This window comes from Herpailurus yagouaroundi, unplaced genomic scaffold (genome assembly GCF_014898765.1).
Source record: "Herpailurus yagouaroundi ecotype Mexico unplaced genomic scaffold, PumYag 215, whole genome shotgun sequence".
NCBI classification, from domain to species: domain Eukaryota; kingdom Metazoa; phylum Chordata; class Mammalia; order Carnivora; family Felidae; genus Herpailurus; species Herpailurus yagouaroundi.
Genome location: NW_024412446.1, coordinates 9,332,665 through 9,348,591, shown reverse-complemented (window position 1 = coordinate 9,348,591; position 15,927 = coordinate 9,332,665). Strand labels below are relative to the sequence as shown.

General features: G+C 53.3%; 1 protein-coding gene across 1 annotated transcript in view; it reads right to left on the bottom strand.

Moving 5' to 3' along the window:
• DOC2B (double C2 domain beta) overlaps positions 1-898 on the bottom strand; it is a 33,605-nt gene extending 32,707 nt beyond the window's left edge. Inside the window, exons 1-2 of the mRNA XM_040455096.1 lie at positions 797-898; positions 6-320 (exon numbers count right to left, since the gene is read on the bottom strand). Coding sequence (XP_040311030.1) covers positions 6-320; positions 797-898 — 417 coding nt within the window. The remainder of the gene's footprint in view (positions 1-5; positions 321-796) is intronic.
• Between the last annotated feature and the right edge of the window lie 15,029 nt (positions 899-15,927).

The following is a 15,927-nucleotide window of genomic DNA, read 5'->3' as shown; positions in this document are numbered from 1 at the left end:
AGGGCCGTCCGGGGGGCGTGGCCGGCGTTGCGCGGCGAGGGCTGCGGGCATCGCCGGCGGCGCCCCCCGGACGGCCCTGACGCGGCTGCTGCCTGCTCGGCGGCGGCCGGCGAGTGAGTGCCAGGGGCCGGCAGGCGGGGGGCGGGCCCAGCCCGCGTCACCCGGCAGCAACCAAGCAGTGTGAGTGTGCGGGCTGCGCGGGCGGGCGCGGAGCGGAGCGAGCGAACGGCGCCGCACTCACTCGCACTGGCACCGGCGCGCGCACACCCGCGGGCCCCGGGCGCCTTCCACTCGCGCACACGGGCAGGACCGCCGGGAGGCTGAGCAGGGAGCCGCAGGACGCACACTCGCACGTTCCCGCTTGTCCCAGCCCTTGTGGGGTTCCGTTCCCTCCCACAGGACACACGCGGGGGTGCCAAGTCACTCTAAGCACACAGAAGCGTGTGCAGACGCTTGGCAGAAGCGTCCGCTGGCTCACACCTGCAGGACACATCCGCAAACGTTATGTACCCATACAGAGTTGGTTGCGGGTGCCGTTCACCCCCGATACACATCTGCCTAACAGGACACACACAGACACACCCATAGAAGTGATCAGGGGACTCGGGGCATCCCCCTCCACCCCCATCTAGCAGGACACACAGCCACGCTCCTAGGAATGTGCGTGAGCAACGTGTGTTGCTCACACGCTGGTAGGGCATGTACATCCTCAGTGGCCCAAGGTCATTGCTGTTCACAATTCCTCTCGGGTCACATACAAGCACACACTCTTTGTAACCCGGAGTCAGTCCCTCACTTGGTTAGTGAGCAGTTTGAGGAACTCGCCCGCTCTCCCCATGGGGATAGGATGGGTGAGAACCTTGACCACAGACTGGTCCCGAGGGGGGAGGGCAGACATGGCCTGGGCAGAAGACACCTGCCCCGTGATGATGGATGAGGCAGAAGTGGGGAGGCAGGGCGTGGCCTGCCCACCTGCTCAAGCCTCCCACATGGTCAGATAACTAAACAAATCTCGGCAGCCCAGCCCAGAGCTTTCCGGGAACAGAGCTCTGTTGGGAATGGCTGCTGCTTATACAGGTGTGTCTCCAGAGAGCCCTGGGCCTGGACAGAATCCTGTTTACTGCCTGGCTTCTGACATATCAGAAATGCTTATCTTCTTGGCTGGGTCCCCTCCACGAGTCTGAATGAGGACAGCCCCAAGCCTGTGTCCCTCCCTCCACCATAACCCACTGAAAGAGGTGGGGGGGGGGGGAACAGAGAGAAGAGAGAGGAGGCTCTTTCTCATCACATCCAGCTGCTACATCCTGACGGATCATCTGATCTTTTTGAACCTCAGTTTCCTCATCTGGGAAATGGGGCTAATTCCAACCTCACAGCATTATGGGGAGGCCCCTTCCGGCATAGAACATGACAGATCAGAGGTGCTCGACAGGGTTGGCTTTCTCTTCTCCCTTCCCTTGAGAGACAAGACTCACTGGTGAGAAATGATGGAGAACCATACGCTGTTTTGTAAGTTCTGCACTGGGTGGTGATAGTCGGCATGACTATATCAAGACCGTTTCCAGCTGCCATCGCTTTGATCCCTTACATTACCCCATGGTGTAGACAGGGCCTACTGTTACCATGTTTAGGCGAGGAGATTAAAGGCACGATGACTTACCCACAGTGACTGCTGGCTTGTAGCAGAGCTGGGAGTAGAACCCAGGTGTTCTGACTTTTTTGAAGCTTCCACGCACCCCCTCCTCTGCCTCTTCCTCTCCATCCCTGTGAAGCTTGAAGGGTCCGAGCAGAGCTGGAAACACAGGTAAAACCTCGTTTCCCAGAGTTAGGGGGGTGGGGGCGGGGGTGGGGGTGGGGCGGGGAGAGGCGGCCAAGCCTCAGTGGTTACAATAGGAATGAACCAGCCTGGGGGCTCCCTAAGGACGATCTGGGAACCCGGTAGGAGAAAAAAATCAACCTTCCAAGAATCAGAGGCCAAGGGAAGGCCAGGAAAGCCTGGAAGCCTAACACAGTGGGTTTCTCATTTCTGGGAATGCTTAAGGGGATTAGTTCTTAAATAGGCACAGGGTGACTTCTATGCCAGAGGTAGCTGCATCACAAAGTGATTATGTAATGATACGGGTATTAAAGTACAGACACTGAGCCATCATTTCATAAGTCCTTCACTTGAGGAGCAAGAGAGTATTGTCATCTGTTTACATCTGGGGAAACTGAGGCTTCAGGAAGTCAAGGGTCTGGGAATGAGAGTGGATATCCTGACCCCTGACCCTGTGCCCTTTTGACATCAAAGGTATACCCCTGTGTTCACTGGGAGTGGGGACAGAAGGGGGCTGACCTCTCCCTCTGGCCTCTTGACCTTCTGTGGGTCTGGCTTTTTGGAGGAGCAGCTCACAGCTTTTGGCCCTGCAGGTGCTGGCTCTTGGAGGGTCTGGAAGAAGTGGGGTGGAAGGCCCAGCCTCCAAAGCACTGAGTTGGGGAACCCCGGGATGCCCACTGGAGAAAGGGGAGGAGTGTGTGGGACCAGCCCCTGGCAGGTGGCAGAGTGGAGAGCCACTCCACGGTCTGAGTTCATCCAGCTATGAGCCCCACCGAGAAGGGGCAGGGTCCCCCTGGAGGGACAGAATTGGTGTTATCCGGGCAGGTGACCATTTTTCTACAAAGAGTATGGGCTGGGGAGTCAGGCAAATTTGGACTCAAAAGCCAGTGTCTCCTGGCCCCTAACTGTTGCTTAACTTAGGCCCCTCAGTGGTGGAGTGGGGGAGGCCACGAACAAGCGTGTGAGAAATGCTGATGGGGATGGATGGCACGCAACAGGCACTCAGTCCGTCATAATTCTTTTGCCCCTGCCTTCCTGGTGCAAACCATCTGCATATGCCCTGTGCCTGCCTCAGTTTCTCTACCAGTGAAGCGCAGTTGGCCGCCCTCTTCCTGTCTGCTGCAGGACCAGGTGAGGCTATGGGGGGAAGTGCAGGCGGAGGTGAATGTACTTGCTGGCTGGCATGAATGGGGATGTTGAGGCGGCTGGACATGTCCAGGCCCCATCAATCATGTTGCCTTCCATGCTGGCAGCTGGACCGGCCCTTAGCAAAGTTAAGTGGGACTGTCTGCCCTTGGTCACAGCTCTCGGGAATCCTGGGCCCACGCTTCCTCTCCACCTGCTTCTCCCAACAGGCTTCTGAGCATGCCCCCCCCCCCCCCCAGGCCCCTGTGCGATGAAGTAGAAGCGGGTTCCTCGAAGGATGGCCCAGCCATCTGTACCGGCAGGATGCATCTTAATAACGCAGATTCCAGGCCCCTATCTCACACCCCCTGACTCAGATACGCATGTACGTGAAGACTTCAGGATGCATCTTAACCAGCGCCCCGGATTATTTTTATTCACAGTTATTTTTGTGGGAATCGCTGGGTGAGAAGGTGCTAAGGTTTAATACAGTGATTCTCAACCTGGTTTGCTACCTCCACACTGTTCACTGTGCAACACCCAGGCGGGGGTGGGTGTTGGAATTTCTAGAGTGCTTTGGCAAAGTCCCACACACACCACTTTGGGCATTGGGGCTTCTTTCCTGGCTGAGAATGACCAGTTAAAGCCTTTCCTTCCAGCAGGCGATGGGCATTTTAGAGGAAATGACTCGGCACTCGGCCACATGTCCTTGGTTGGCATCTCTGGCTGGTATCCATGTGCCCTGGAAGGAAGGGCCCTCCCTGGCCTGGCCTAACGTGTACCCCCAATTTCCACTCTCCTCTGATTACTGGAGGAGGAGAAGGTTGGGCTAAAAGAACCTTCTCTATATTCATAGGAATTTTTTACCCAGAGGAGGGGCTGATGGAGGACTTCTAAGCACACTGGCTGGTTGTTGGAGAGGCCCTTCCAGGGGCTCCTGAGAATCCACCGTTTACCAAGTATCTATTGAGCACCCACTCTGTGACAGGCCCCGTGCTACGTTCTGCAGGGCGCCTGGTGATGAATGAAGCCCCCCTTTGCTTTAGATTCCAGGGATAGAGGGCGGGTCAGGAAGGGACGTGGGAGCCATCCACTCCGGCCCATCGCTGCCTCCTCCTTGCCCCACACTTGGCCTCGGCACAGGGAGCCTGGTAGAAGTCCGAGGAAACGAGTCACCAGAAGTGTTAGCGGTTGTAGCCTGTGGCTGCCGAGGGGCGAACTTGACGTGATAATAATTTATTATGCCCATTCTCATAAACACATGACACTGGTCACAGTACATTTACTAGCACTAGGTCTACCGTGAGGAAAAGCTGACACCTGGTGACGTTGTTTTGCAGACGTCAAACGCTCCTGGAGCTGTCGTGATGGGCTAAGTGGCTCAGAGACGGTCATCGTCTTCCCCTTCTGGGACACCTGTGCAGTGGTGTGCAGACCACAGATCTGTGAGCCCCTCCCCCGCCCGCTTCGCGTCCCATGTGAGCAAACAGGCTGGTGGAAATGGAGGGCCTGGTCCAAGGTCACAAGGGGCCGGGCCAGGACTCGCACTCACACGTTCCCTCCCTGCAGGGTGTGGCCTGTGCTGCCGGCGACGGGACAGATGGCAACGAGACCTAGTGAGAGCTCACCTGCCAGGAGGGGCTTAGCCTGGGATCGTGCTGCCTGTGGGAGGAGATCAGATGCCAGCAAAGGATAACGCTGCATCCTCAGGGGTTGCTCCGGAAATGACCTGCGGGAGGAAAAGGGGTATAGCCTGAGGACAAGGTGGTGCCCTCACCACCCTGCCCCCAGAGGCCTGGGGGTCGTTGGAGCCCTGGGTCTTGTCTGAATGTCTTTAGGACGGGGGTGGCTATCTCAGCATTACAGTGGGTTAGGATGGGCAGGAGCCCTAACTGGCAAGTTTGAAACCCAGGTCAACAGCCACACATGTTCCCTCAAACAGCTTTATATTAATGATGCAATCCAAAAGGTATTAACAGTGCAAACGGTGGCTTCCAATTTTAACTCATTCTACTTTTAAAATGTATGAGATATTTCAGTTGTACAAAAAAGGCCTGGAGGATAATGTGAAGACTGCCCGAACTACCAGCCAGCTTACAAGCGAAACATTACAGGCTCCTCAAAGAAGCTAAAATAGAATTAGCACAATCAAAACAAAAATTATAGGGGCACCCGGATGGCTCAGTTGGTTAAGCGTCGGACTTCGGCTCAGGTCATGATCTCAAGGTCTGTGAGTTCGAGCCCCGGGTCGGGCTCTGTGCTGACAGCTCGGAGCCTGGAGGCTGCCTCGGATTCTGTGTCTCCCTCTCTCTCTGCCCTTCCCTTGCTTGTCCTCACTCTGTCTCTCTCTCTCCCTCGAAAATAAATGAACATTAAAAAAAAATTATAGATGCATTTGAAATGCCCGGATAGTCCTCCTTGATCCTGCTGCTCTCTCCAGAGGCAGTCACTATCTGGAATTTGATAATCATTGCCCCATGCACGCATTTTTACCTTTACTAAAGACATATGCATCCATAAACAATACGTGGTATTGTTTTACATGTTTTAAAACTTCAGGGGCGCCTGGGTGGCTCAGTCGGTTAAGCGTCTGACTTCAGCTCAGGTGGTGATCTCACGGTCTGTGAGTTCGAGCCCCGCATCGGGCTCTGTGCTGACAGCTCAGAGCCCGGAGCCTGCTTCGGATTCCGTGTTACCTCGTGCTCTGCCCCTCCCCCGCTCGCTCGCTCTCTCTCAAAAATAAACATTAAAAAATTTTTAAAAACTTCATATAAATGTATCATATGGTACGTATCCTCATTCAACTGATTTTATCACGTGCCATTGTTTGTGAGATTTAGTCCTGCCGATGCATGTGGCTGCCTATACTTAATTTTCATCACAGTGCAATATTCCACTCTGTGAACACACCACAACTTGTTTCTCTGTTTTCCTATCGCTGGACATTTAGGTGGAATCCCATGCTTTGCTATCACTCTACACCTGTTATGGTGGCTATTCTTGTCTCCTGGCCCACCTGTGACAGAGTCGTTACCGTTTCCTGGAGAGGGAATTGCTGGGCGGAAGCACATACGTGTCCCTGGCTTGACCAAGTAGTGCAAAGTGGCCATCTCCGTTTCCACCCGCTGTGTGTGAGAGTTCTGCTTCCCCCGCATCCGCATCAACACTCGGTGTTGCCAGGCTCGAGTTTTTGTTGGTCTGATTGGTGAGAGAGGGCATCTCATTGTATTTAATTTGTTCTTTTGGCTTTTACTGTCGAACCTTTGCTATGAAGGGTGGGTGGGTGTTGCCAACAGACAAATGGAGCAAATTGAAAATTGAAGAGTTTTTTCTTTAACGTTTAAAAAGTTTACGCATTTTGAGAGAGAGAGAGAGAATGAGTGGGACGAGAGGGGGAGGGCAGAGAGGGAGAGAGACTCCAAGCAGGCTCAGCACTGTCTGTGCAGAGCCTCACATGGGGCTCGAACTGTGAGATGGTGACCTGAGCTGAGATCAAGAGTCAGATGCTTGGGGTGCCTTGGTGGCTCCGTCTGTTAAGCCTCTGACTCCGTCCGGCTCAGGTCCCGATCTCGTGGCTCTTGAGTTCCAGCCCCGCGTCGGGCTCTGTGCTGACAGCTCGGAGCCTGGAGCCTGCTTCCCGATTCTGTGTCTCCCTCCCTCTCTGCCCCTCTACCTGCTCATGCTCTGTCTCTCTCTCCTTCAAACTAAATAAATATTAAAAATTAAAAAAAAGAGAGATGCTTAACTGACTGAACCACGCAGGTGTCCCCAGAATTGAACAGTTTCCATCAATAGCAGGGTAGGTTGAATGCAGAATGAGTCCCCCATATGGTGGGATAATGTACAGCCATCAAGAAGGACAGGGCAGCTGTGTGCACACTGATATGGGAGTTATATTGATATTCTGCTGTGCTAGAAAACTTTACATCTCAGAAGTATGGTTAAATAAAAAGAGGCATAAACAGCATGTAAATAAAAGGATATATAACACATGTATATTTTCATATATGCCTAAGATACCCCCGAAAGAGCAAAGAAATTGATAAAATAGTTCATCTGGGAAGGGAACTGGGGGGCAGGGAAACTTTTCTGCTCTGTGCATTTTTGCTACCTACATGCATTACTAATCCCGCCCCCCCCCCCCCAAAAAAAAAAAAAATCAGCCTGAAATAGGTGAATTGAGAGAGACAGAAAGTAGATAGAAGTTACCAGAGGCTCGGGGGGTTATTATTTAATGAGTATGGAGCTTCTCTTTGGGAAGACGAAACAGTTCTAGAAATAGTTACAACATTGTGAACATATACTTAACCCACTGATCATACACTTAACAATGGTGAAAATGGTAGGCTTTATGTTACGTATATTTTACCACAATAAAAAAGGTAGGAAAAAAGCCCACAATGTAAGCTTTTTTTTAATGGCACCATTAAAAAATAATGATGCTAAGAGAGTAGATCTTAAAAGTTCTCATCACAAGAAAAAAAATCCTTTTTCTTTTTGAAAAAAAATTCTAACTATATGTTAACTAGATTTCCTGTGGTGATCATCTCACAATATATACAAATAGCAAATCATGACGTTGTACCCCTACGTGAATATATGTCAATTACACCTCAATAAACCAATTATAATTATTGAAAACATCACTGCCTGTGTCTCCATCCCCTGAGACAAATCCTGATCCTGGCTCCATGGCCGGACGGTGGGAGCCTGGAGCTGGCACCAGGACCAACCGAGGCAAGACTCTCCACAGGAGGGCACTGTGACTTCCGGGGCAGGGGGTGGGGGGAAGGGGGGGAAGGGGCTCTTTTGGGCAGAGGCCGCGGCTCCTGAGGCCTTGGCTGAGTACCGCCTAACTCCCCAGCGGGACTGTCCCCATCGGCCTGGGGCCTGGGTGCTCAAGCATCTCTGAGCTTCCCTAGCCCCAGGCTCCCTCCCACTGCTGGCTTCCCTCTCAGCCCTGTCCCTGTGTCTCAAAGATTCTTGCTTTTCTGTAAACAAGACTTCGGATGACCCGGCCTCCCCAACCATTTCACCGCCCTCTTCCATCCCTTGGCAGTGGAGTCCCCCAAATCCTTCTGAGGCTCCTGCCAACAGGCTGCATCCCAGCCTCCACTGATACACACACTGCCCTCCCTCGTCATTCTGATGGCTCCCGATGCCCTTGCCCGGCAACACAATGGACCCAGTCCTGGACTCCTCGACGGCCAACCACCTTCCTGGTGGTTTCATTTCGGCCACACTCCCCCATGGCCACACCCTTGGCCCTGCCATGCCCTGTGGCCACGTCAGTTCCTAAATCACACGTGCAGCCCAGGGATCAGACACCAGAGGCGGGGGCGCTGGTCCTGTCCTCACAGGACACAGTAGCATCCTCCACGCTCCCCTGCTGCTCCTGACTACTCTGTCACCTGACAGGCCATGCGTCTCCACCTGTCCCAGCCTTCTGGGGTCTCTGGGTCTGAAGAACAGTTTGAAAACCCTTGGCGCCCTGTGGGAGTCCCACGCAGAGCCAAGCGGTCCCCTAAACTGGCGTTCCCTAAGCTCTGTCACCTGTGAGGCAGCTTCTCAGCTGGGGCCTGGGTTGTTTACATTTTTCTTTAAACACCAACTTGCTTCGGGGCACCTGGGTGGCTCAGTCAGTTAAGAGTCCGACTCTTGGTTTCAGCTGAGGTCCTGATCTCACAGGTTGTGGGACTGAGCCCTGAGTCAGGCTCTAGGATGACAGCGTGGAGCCTGCTTGGGATTCTCTCTCTCCCCCCACCCTCTCTCTCTGCCCCTCCCATACTTGTGAACACGATCTCTCTCTCAAAATAAATAAGTAAACATTAAAAAAATCAATTTGCTTAAAAAGTGCTTTAAATATTCAGCCGTGCTTTGTCCTCACAACAGTGTCTGTGACGGAAATTAATGTGCTGGTTACATTTCTCTACTGCACATCGAAATAAACATATAATTACTACAATAAAATACTTCTCATTAAGCGTATGAGGTTAAGTCAACTGCCCAAGGTCTCACAGCTAAAAAGAGGCAGGACCAACAGTCGAGCCCAGGCTGGTTTGGCTCCAGAATCCATGCCCTTGACCATCACCAGTCCCTATGTGTTCAGCCCTGTCACCCCGGGCTGGGACAGTTGCTGTTCCCCAACACCCATCGACAGGCCAAATTTGCCACACATATTTAAGCTGACGATAACCCAGCTCTTTGCACGTGTTAGGGGGGTGTCGAGTCAGAATGAGGTTTGTTTCACATCCTCCATATGGGATCTACCCAGCTCTGGGTCCATCCTCCCCTTTCGTGGGACAACTGCCCTGGGGCCCGCACTACTGTAGGGCAGGTCTTAGGGCTCACCCAGAGAGCCCAGGGTCTGAGTGGGGGAGTGGGGTCGGCAGCGGCCGCCCCGCCTCCCCGGCCCCCACCTGCTGGGTCCCTGAAACCCAAGGCTGAGAAAGAGTTCAGCAAAGGGGTGAAGGAAGCAGAAGTTTGTCTTCGCAGGAGGCCCGGTCTGCACTAACGTCGTCGCTGTGGGAGAGTGTGGCTGTTTGCACAACTGTTTGTGGTTGAGTCGGCTGGAGCTTGGGGTGTGCAGGGGGGCCCTACAGGGGTGGAGGGTAGAGGCCTGATGCCCTGCTGTCACACTGCCCCTGGATGCTGCTGACCCGCCAGTTCTGCCTGCTTCTGGGCAAGGGTGGGGAGCACTTCGCGGCACATGTATGTAGAGCCAGAGTCTGGGACCATGAAGTGCTTCTTCCGGCTCGCCCAGCGCCTCTCCCACTGCACGGTCTGGGGCCCAAACATACCCATCGGCGGGGCTGCTGTGCCTCTGCCCGCTGCCCTCACCCCTCCCCGATCACTCGGCACGCTCCTATGCTGCCTTCAATGCCCTGCTCAGGTGTTGTTTATCCCTGAAGCCGACGCAGGTGTTCTTTCCACGATACCCCCCCTTGTGGCGTGCCTGTGACATGTTACCGGGCTTATCACACACCGCGTGATTTGGGTTTAAGAGTCGGTCTCCCCGACGGTGTCGAATTTCTTGAAGAGCTGGAGGGGACGGCTCCATCTTTGTGGTCCTCGAGGTGTGGGGTGTTGATTGATGGGACTTGGAACCCTCTGGGAGAGTCTCAGGACCCACCCTTAGGGAGCCCAGGCTGCAGGCCCAGAGTGGGGCCTGGGAATCAATCATGTTCCCAGGGTCCTGAAGCTGGGGGGCAGGTAGGACTTCCACAAGCACGGCACGTCTTTACTAACAGGGAACCTGAGGGCCTGAGAGGTTAACCTGATCTGTCCAAGGTCATACAGTAACTTTGAGTCAGGGACAGGGCTTGAGGCTCTGCACTTCCCCTTGCCTGAGGGGCTGGGAGCATGGGTCTCCCCTCTCCTGCCATCTGGGTCATTCATTCATTCATTCATTCATATTACTTTGCTTTTTTTTCCTCTCCTTAAGTTTATTTATTTATTTATTTAGAGAGAGAGGCGGAGAAAGAGACTGAGAATCCCAAGCAGGCTCTATGCTCTCAGTGCTGAGCCTGACACAGGGCTCGATCCCATGAAGTGTGAGGTCATGACCTGAGCTGAAATCAAGAGGTGGATGCCTAACCGACTGAGCCACCCAAGCACCCCTACCTGGGGTCCCTTTAGGCCCAGCCTCGGGCTCAGGGCTCGAAGCCCGCCCATTAAGCCAGTGGAGTTTTCCTGAGGCTCTTCCCTTGGCCCTGCCTGGGTTCTGGTGGCCCTGATGGTGACTATACCTTGACCCCCTCCCACAGGGCCTTGGCAGAGGGCACTTAGTCTTGAGGAGAAATCCATTTAGTTTCCTTCATCCTACCCTCTGCTGAACAGGCCCGAAGACATTGAGGTGGGTTTGCCTCAGGGCATTTGCACTAGCCAGTTCCTCTTCCAAAATATCCTTGCACCAAATCACTTCATGGGGGGCTCATTCTCACCTTTTAGATCTTGGCTCAAGACGGTCTCCTAGAGAGCCTCTACCAAAGCCTCTGTGGTCCGGTCCTGTTGTTTATTGTCAGGGAGCTCCTTGTAGGCAGGCACCTAGCACTGTGCCTGGCCCCTGGCTGGTGGAGTTCACAGTGGCTGAAGGGAGGGGTCTGAGCACATAGGTGGCCCTGGCCTCGCCTGTGGGCGACACCTTGGGGTTCCAGGCAGAGCAGCTGAGCGGAAGGAGGCAGGAAGACCAGCAGAGGCCCCGCCAGCCAGCCGGCCCAGCTCCTCCCTGCCTGCGTGCCCTCCCACTCTGGGCGGGCGGCCTTGGAGACAGCAGCATTTAGAGAGAGGAGAGAGGAAAAGCACAGGTCATCCATCAGCAGGGAGACGTGGAGAGCCTGGTAAATCAGGGAGGCTGTCTGAGGCCCTTTTGCCAACTGTCTGCCAGCACCCAGGGCGTCTGGGAGCCTGGGGGACAGGCTGAGGGGCCCCTTCGGCCCAGCTGCCCCCATGGGGACTGAGGACAGCCAAGGCAACCACAGGACCTCCCTGGTTGAGGAGAGAGGACCAAGGGATGCTCCATGCCCTGCCCCCCTCCTGCATGCTTCAGTGTGTTGACCCCCCCCCCACCGGAGCCTAATTACTTATACAACCCTCAGTATTTAGAATTTCAATACATAAGAGTGTAGAGATGAACACAACAAACCCCAAAACCATCCTCAACAAAATGAACATTTCATCTTTTTTTTTTTTTGGAGAGGGTTTTTAACTTAAAGTGAACTATAAGGGCCACCTGGGTGGCTCAGTCCGTTAAAGTGTTGACACTTGGTTTCAGCTCAGGTCATGATCCCAGGGTTGCGGGATGGAGCCGCCAGTCTGGTTCCGCACTGAGCAGGCAGCCAGCTCGAGACTCTCTCACTCTCTCTCTCTCTCTCTCTCTCCCTCTCTCTCTCTCTCCCTCTCTCTCTCTCTCTCTCTCCCTCTGCCCTTCTCCCCAGCCTGCTCTCTCTCTCCAAAATAAGATAAAAAGTAAAATAAATAAAAATATCAACACTGTAAAATATCATAGATATAACTTCCCCTTCCTGGGTCCCATGAGCGCCCCAGGGGCAAGCTTAATTATGCAGCTGATGTGGGTCCGCCCGGGGCTGCCTTTGATATTTTTATTATGCATATTTATATTCAAGAAGTATTGTTTTATAGAGTTTAAAACTTTTTATAAATGGCACCAATACGGCATGTATTATTCTGCAACTTGGCTCTAAATGCTTTATTAAAAAAACAGCTTTATTGAGGTATAATTTATACACTCTAAAACGACCATGGTAAGTGTACGATTTAATGATTTTGAGTAAATTTACAGGGTTGTGCAACCATCAGCACAATCCAATTTTAGAACAGTTGCGTGCCTCCTAAAATGTCTAAGTGGTTTTTTTTTTGTTTTCTCTCTTTCTCTAAATGCTTCTCGATACACATTTTAAGAACTGCCGTCATAAAGCTCCTACTGTGTGCCTAGCGCTGTTCTGACAGCATTCCATACACGCACGGCTCACTTAACCCTCCCAGCCCCTGCGTAAGTTGAGCTCTCTTAGAGACAATGACACTGGGCACAGAGAGGGTGAGAAACCACCCGAGGTCACCTTGCTAGAAACCTACAGAATGCGCTGCGAACCCAGCCTCCTGACCCCAGAGCCTGCGACGCTTCGGTGCCACCATCTGAGTGCACGAATCTGCCTGTGGCTCACGTGTCAGGCAAACACTCGTATCCCGTGATGGGACACTGAGGCTTGGTGTCCCTGGGATGGGAAATGGCGGAGCTGGGATTCGGTCCCAGGTCTGTGTGACCCCCAGGTCCCCCGGCCCTCTTCTAGTCCCCTCTGCGGCTTTTCTTTTTTTTTTATTCCAGCAAAGGGAGAAGGGAAGAAAAAGGAAGGGAAGAATGAGTGGAAAGGGAGAGAAAGAGAGAGAGACAGGTCAGAACCAACTTTTAAGTTCTTTTGTGCTCATGCAGGTCTCTGCAAACACACTTCTATACCAGCACCTGTGCATGCGCAGCCACACTTGCACCCGTGACCGCACGCACGCACACGCGTGTACACACATCTGCACACACCTGTGCAGGTGCACACATTCATGTTCGTGCCCTCGTGCGCAGTGCACGCATGCTCAAAGGACCGGAGTCAGTGTTCAGAGGTCCTTTGTTGCTCAGAGGACAGAGAATGTCAGTGTGTGTGTGGGGGGGAGGGGTTTTAGCCCCCCACCCCTACCCACACTCCTCTCTTCTGTCCAGGCGCCGGCTGAGGGCCTTTGTTAAGTCAGGTTTCAGCGCAGGGGAAACGGGGCAGGGTATGACTTCTGGGGACTTCGCTGGGCTGCTGGAGCCGTAGGGTCAGCCCGACCTTGCGCTACCAGGAGTCCCGTCCACTGTGTCTCTGCTCCCCGGCCTGGATGCTTCCCGCTCCCAAGGTCATTCCTGGCCCCAGACTTATTTGAACATGCACAGACCTGCAGGGAACGGTGGGGGAGCCAGTTTGCTCACGAGTGAGCAAGCTCTGGGTGCCGGATACACGTCCTCATGACAGACCCACGAGGGGTGCGTGTGGTGGTCCCTGCCATTTTAGGTGGGAGAGACCGAGGCACGTGGGCCTTCTGCAGGACCCTACAACTAGTGAGAGGCGGGCTCTGGATGCAAAGCCAGGCTGTGTCTCTGCCCCAGCTGGCCCGGGGATCCCCAGCCCCATCCCACACAACAGCAGCTGCTCCGAACCGAGGCATCTAGCTCCTGAGTCTGGATCCTGGCTGGTGCTTTACACGGGCTGGTAAGCTGACAGATTCGTGACGAAGCCTTTACCCAGCCATGGCAGAATAGGAAAAGCAGAGGACAACACGGTGAGTTTTATACAAAGTTAAATCCACTTAATTTGAAAAAGATGGCCTTTTTTGTGATCTTTTTTCTGAAATGAGAATGGTCTTATATGGTGGTTCTGATTAAAAAAAATTTTTTTTAATGTTTAAAAAGTGAGAGAGAGAGAGAGAGAGAGAGAGAGAGCAGGGGAGGGGCAGAGAGAGAGGGAGACACAGAATCAGAAACAGGCTCCAGGCTCTGAGCTGCCAGCACAGAGCCCGACGCGAGGCTCAAACTCATGACCTGAGCAGAAGTCGGACACTTAACCTACTGAGCCATTGAGGTGTCCCTGGTGGTTCTGACTTTTTAAAAAAAATGTTTAATGTTTATTTATTTTTGAGAGAGAGACGGAGACAGAGAGAGATGGAGAATGAGTGGGGGAGGGGCAGAGAGAGAGGGAGGCACAGAATCCAAAACAGGCTCCAAGCTCTGTCAACACAGAGCCTGATGTGGGGCTCGAACTCACAAACCGTTAGATCATGATCTGATCCAAAGTCGGACCCTCAACTGAGTAAGCCGCCCAGGTGCCCCAGATTTTATATTCTTACTTGGCAAGATAGAAATGTGGGTAACTGCACACCAGCCCCCAAATCCAGGGGAGAGGTTTCTGGTTTGTGGCCCCCCTAAAGTTTGGGCCTCTTCTGGGTGCCCACCATTCGACACACCTCGAGCCTGGAATCGGGACTTCTGTAGCTGTCCTCCCCAGTTTCACGTTTGTATTTGCGAAAACAATCTAGTTGAGGAAATCCTATCCAGGGTGCTTGAAATCTTTCTGCCGCCAGCTCAGACTCTGGATTGAGTTAACAACAAAATGGACAGAAACTCCCTTTCTCCTTCAGCAGTCAGACTTCAAGGCAACTTCAACCCTGGGAACTCACCCAGTTCTGGGGAAGAGAAAGAATCAAAGGCCTCTGAACAGTAAAAAAAAAAACACAACAAAAAAACCCCTGCCTTTAGAACAGAGTTCAGTTGGGAGCCCAAGCTTTGGCCTTACTGCAAATTAAGAACAATGACTTGGTAAAGCTTGTTTATCTCCCGTGCACCCTCCCGGGGGGGGGGGGGGGGGGGCCACGGGGGGCAGCAGATTCCGACTGTCGACTGTCAGGGGTTGGGGGCACAGGGCTGACCTGTTAACAAGAACATTTAGGGGGAAGGCAGCCGTCCCAGTGACCCAGGGCCATTTAGTGTGGGGACGAAGACTTATGTCTCTAGTCCAGCAAAATTGACAGGGCGCTTACGTGCTGATCTGGAGAAAAAGGGCGGTCCTAATACATTGCGGGAAGATTGCCATAAAAGTGGCTAAAAAGCAATCATAAAACCAAAACAAAACCCGAACAGCTAGGGGACCGGATGAACTTCAGTTATCTGGAAGCTTAAGAGAGTGGCATTCACAGCGTGAATTGCCTTGGCTGGAGGGAGGTGGAGGGTCAGTCTGGGCAGCCCCCTCCCCCTCGAGTTAGTGGTGTTGGGCATGGGCACGAGTTTCCCTCTGTGAGCTGGCCCTTGGGGTGGGCCTGGTACCCCAGGGTCATGGGTCCAATTGCACTCTGTGTCCTCCCCTGCTGGATCTTGCACCCAGAGCCTGGTAGCTATTCTGTGCCCCCTCTGATCTTGGGAGTGGGCATAACCTGAAAGAGTGGCTAAGCCAGGGCATTTGCTGCCCTTACCACGAACGAGGCAACGTTTGAAGCACGCACCGTGCATTATTTCATGTAATCCTGTTGTTATCTCCAGGAGACAGCATCTCAGAGAGGTTAAGCTATTTGCCTAAGGTCACACAGCCAGCTAGTGCCAGAGCTAAGAAGAGAACACAGCGTTGTCTAACTCCGGGGCCTGGGCTTTCTGCCCTGAACTCCCCAGCCTCTTCAGCCAGCTGGTGGCCAGGTTCTGCTGCCTGGGGCTTCCACGGAGGCCGCGCCTGCTCAGGGCAGCCGTGTGCCGGGCCTGGGATTGACCTCGCATTCTTTCTCACCCCTGGGGCTGCACTGACAGCAGAAAGCAGAATGTTTTCATTTCTCTTTCCCCAGATACCAGCTCTGACACCTCCAATTTCTACTGCGATCATAGTGTTTTCTGAGTCAAGCAGAGTAGAAGGAAAATCGCTCTTTCCCTGGAATAATTTATCATCTTGTTATTTCCATTA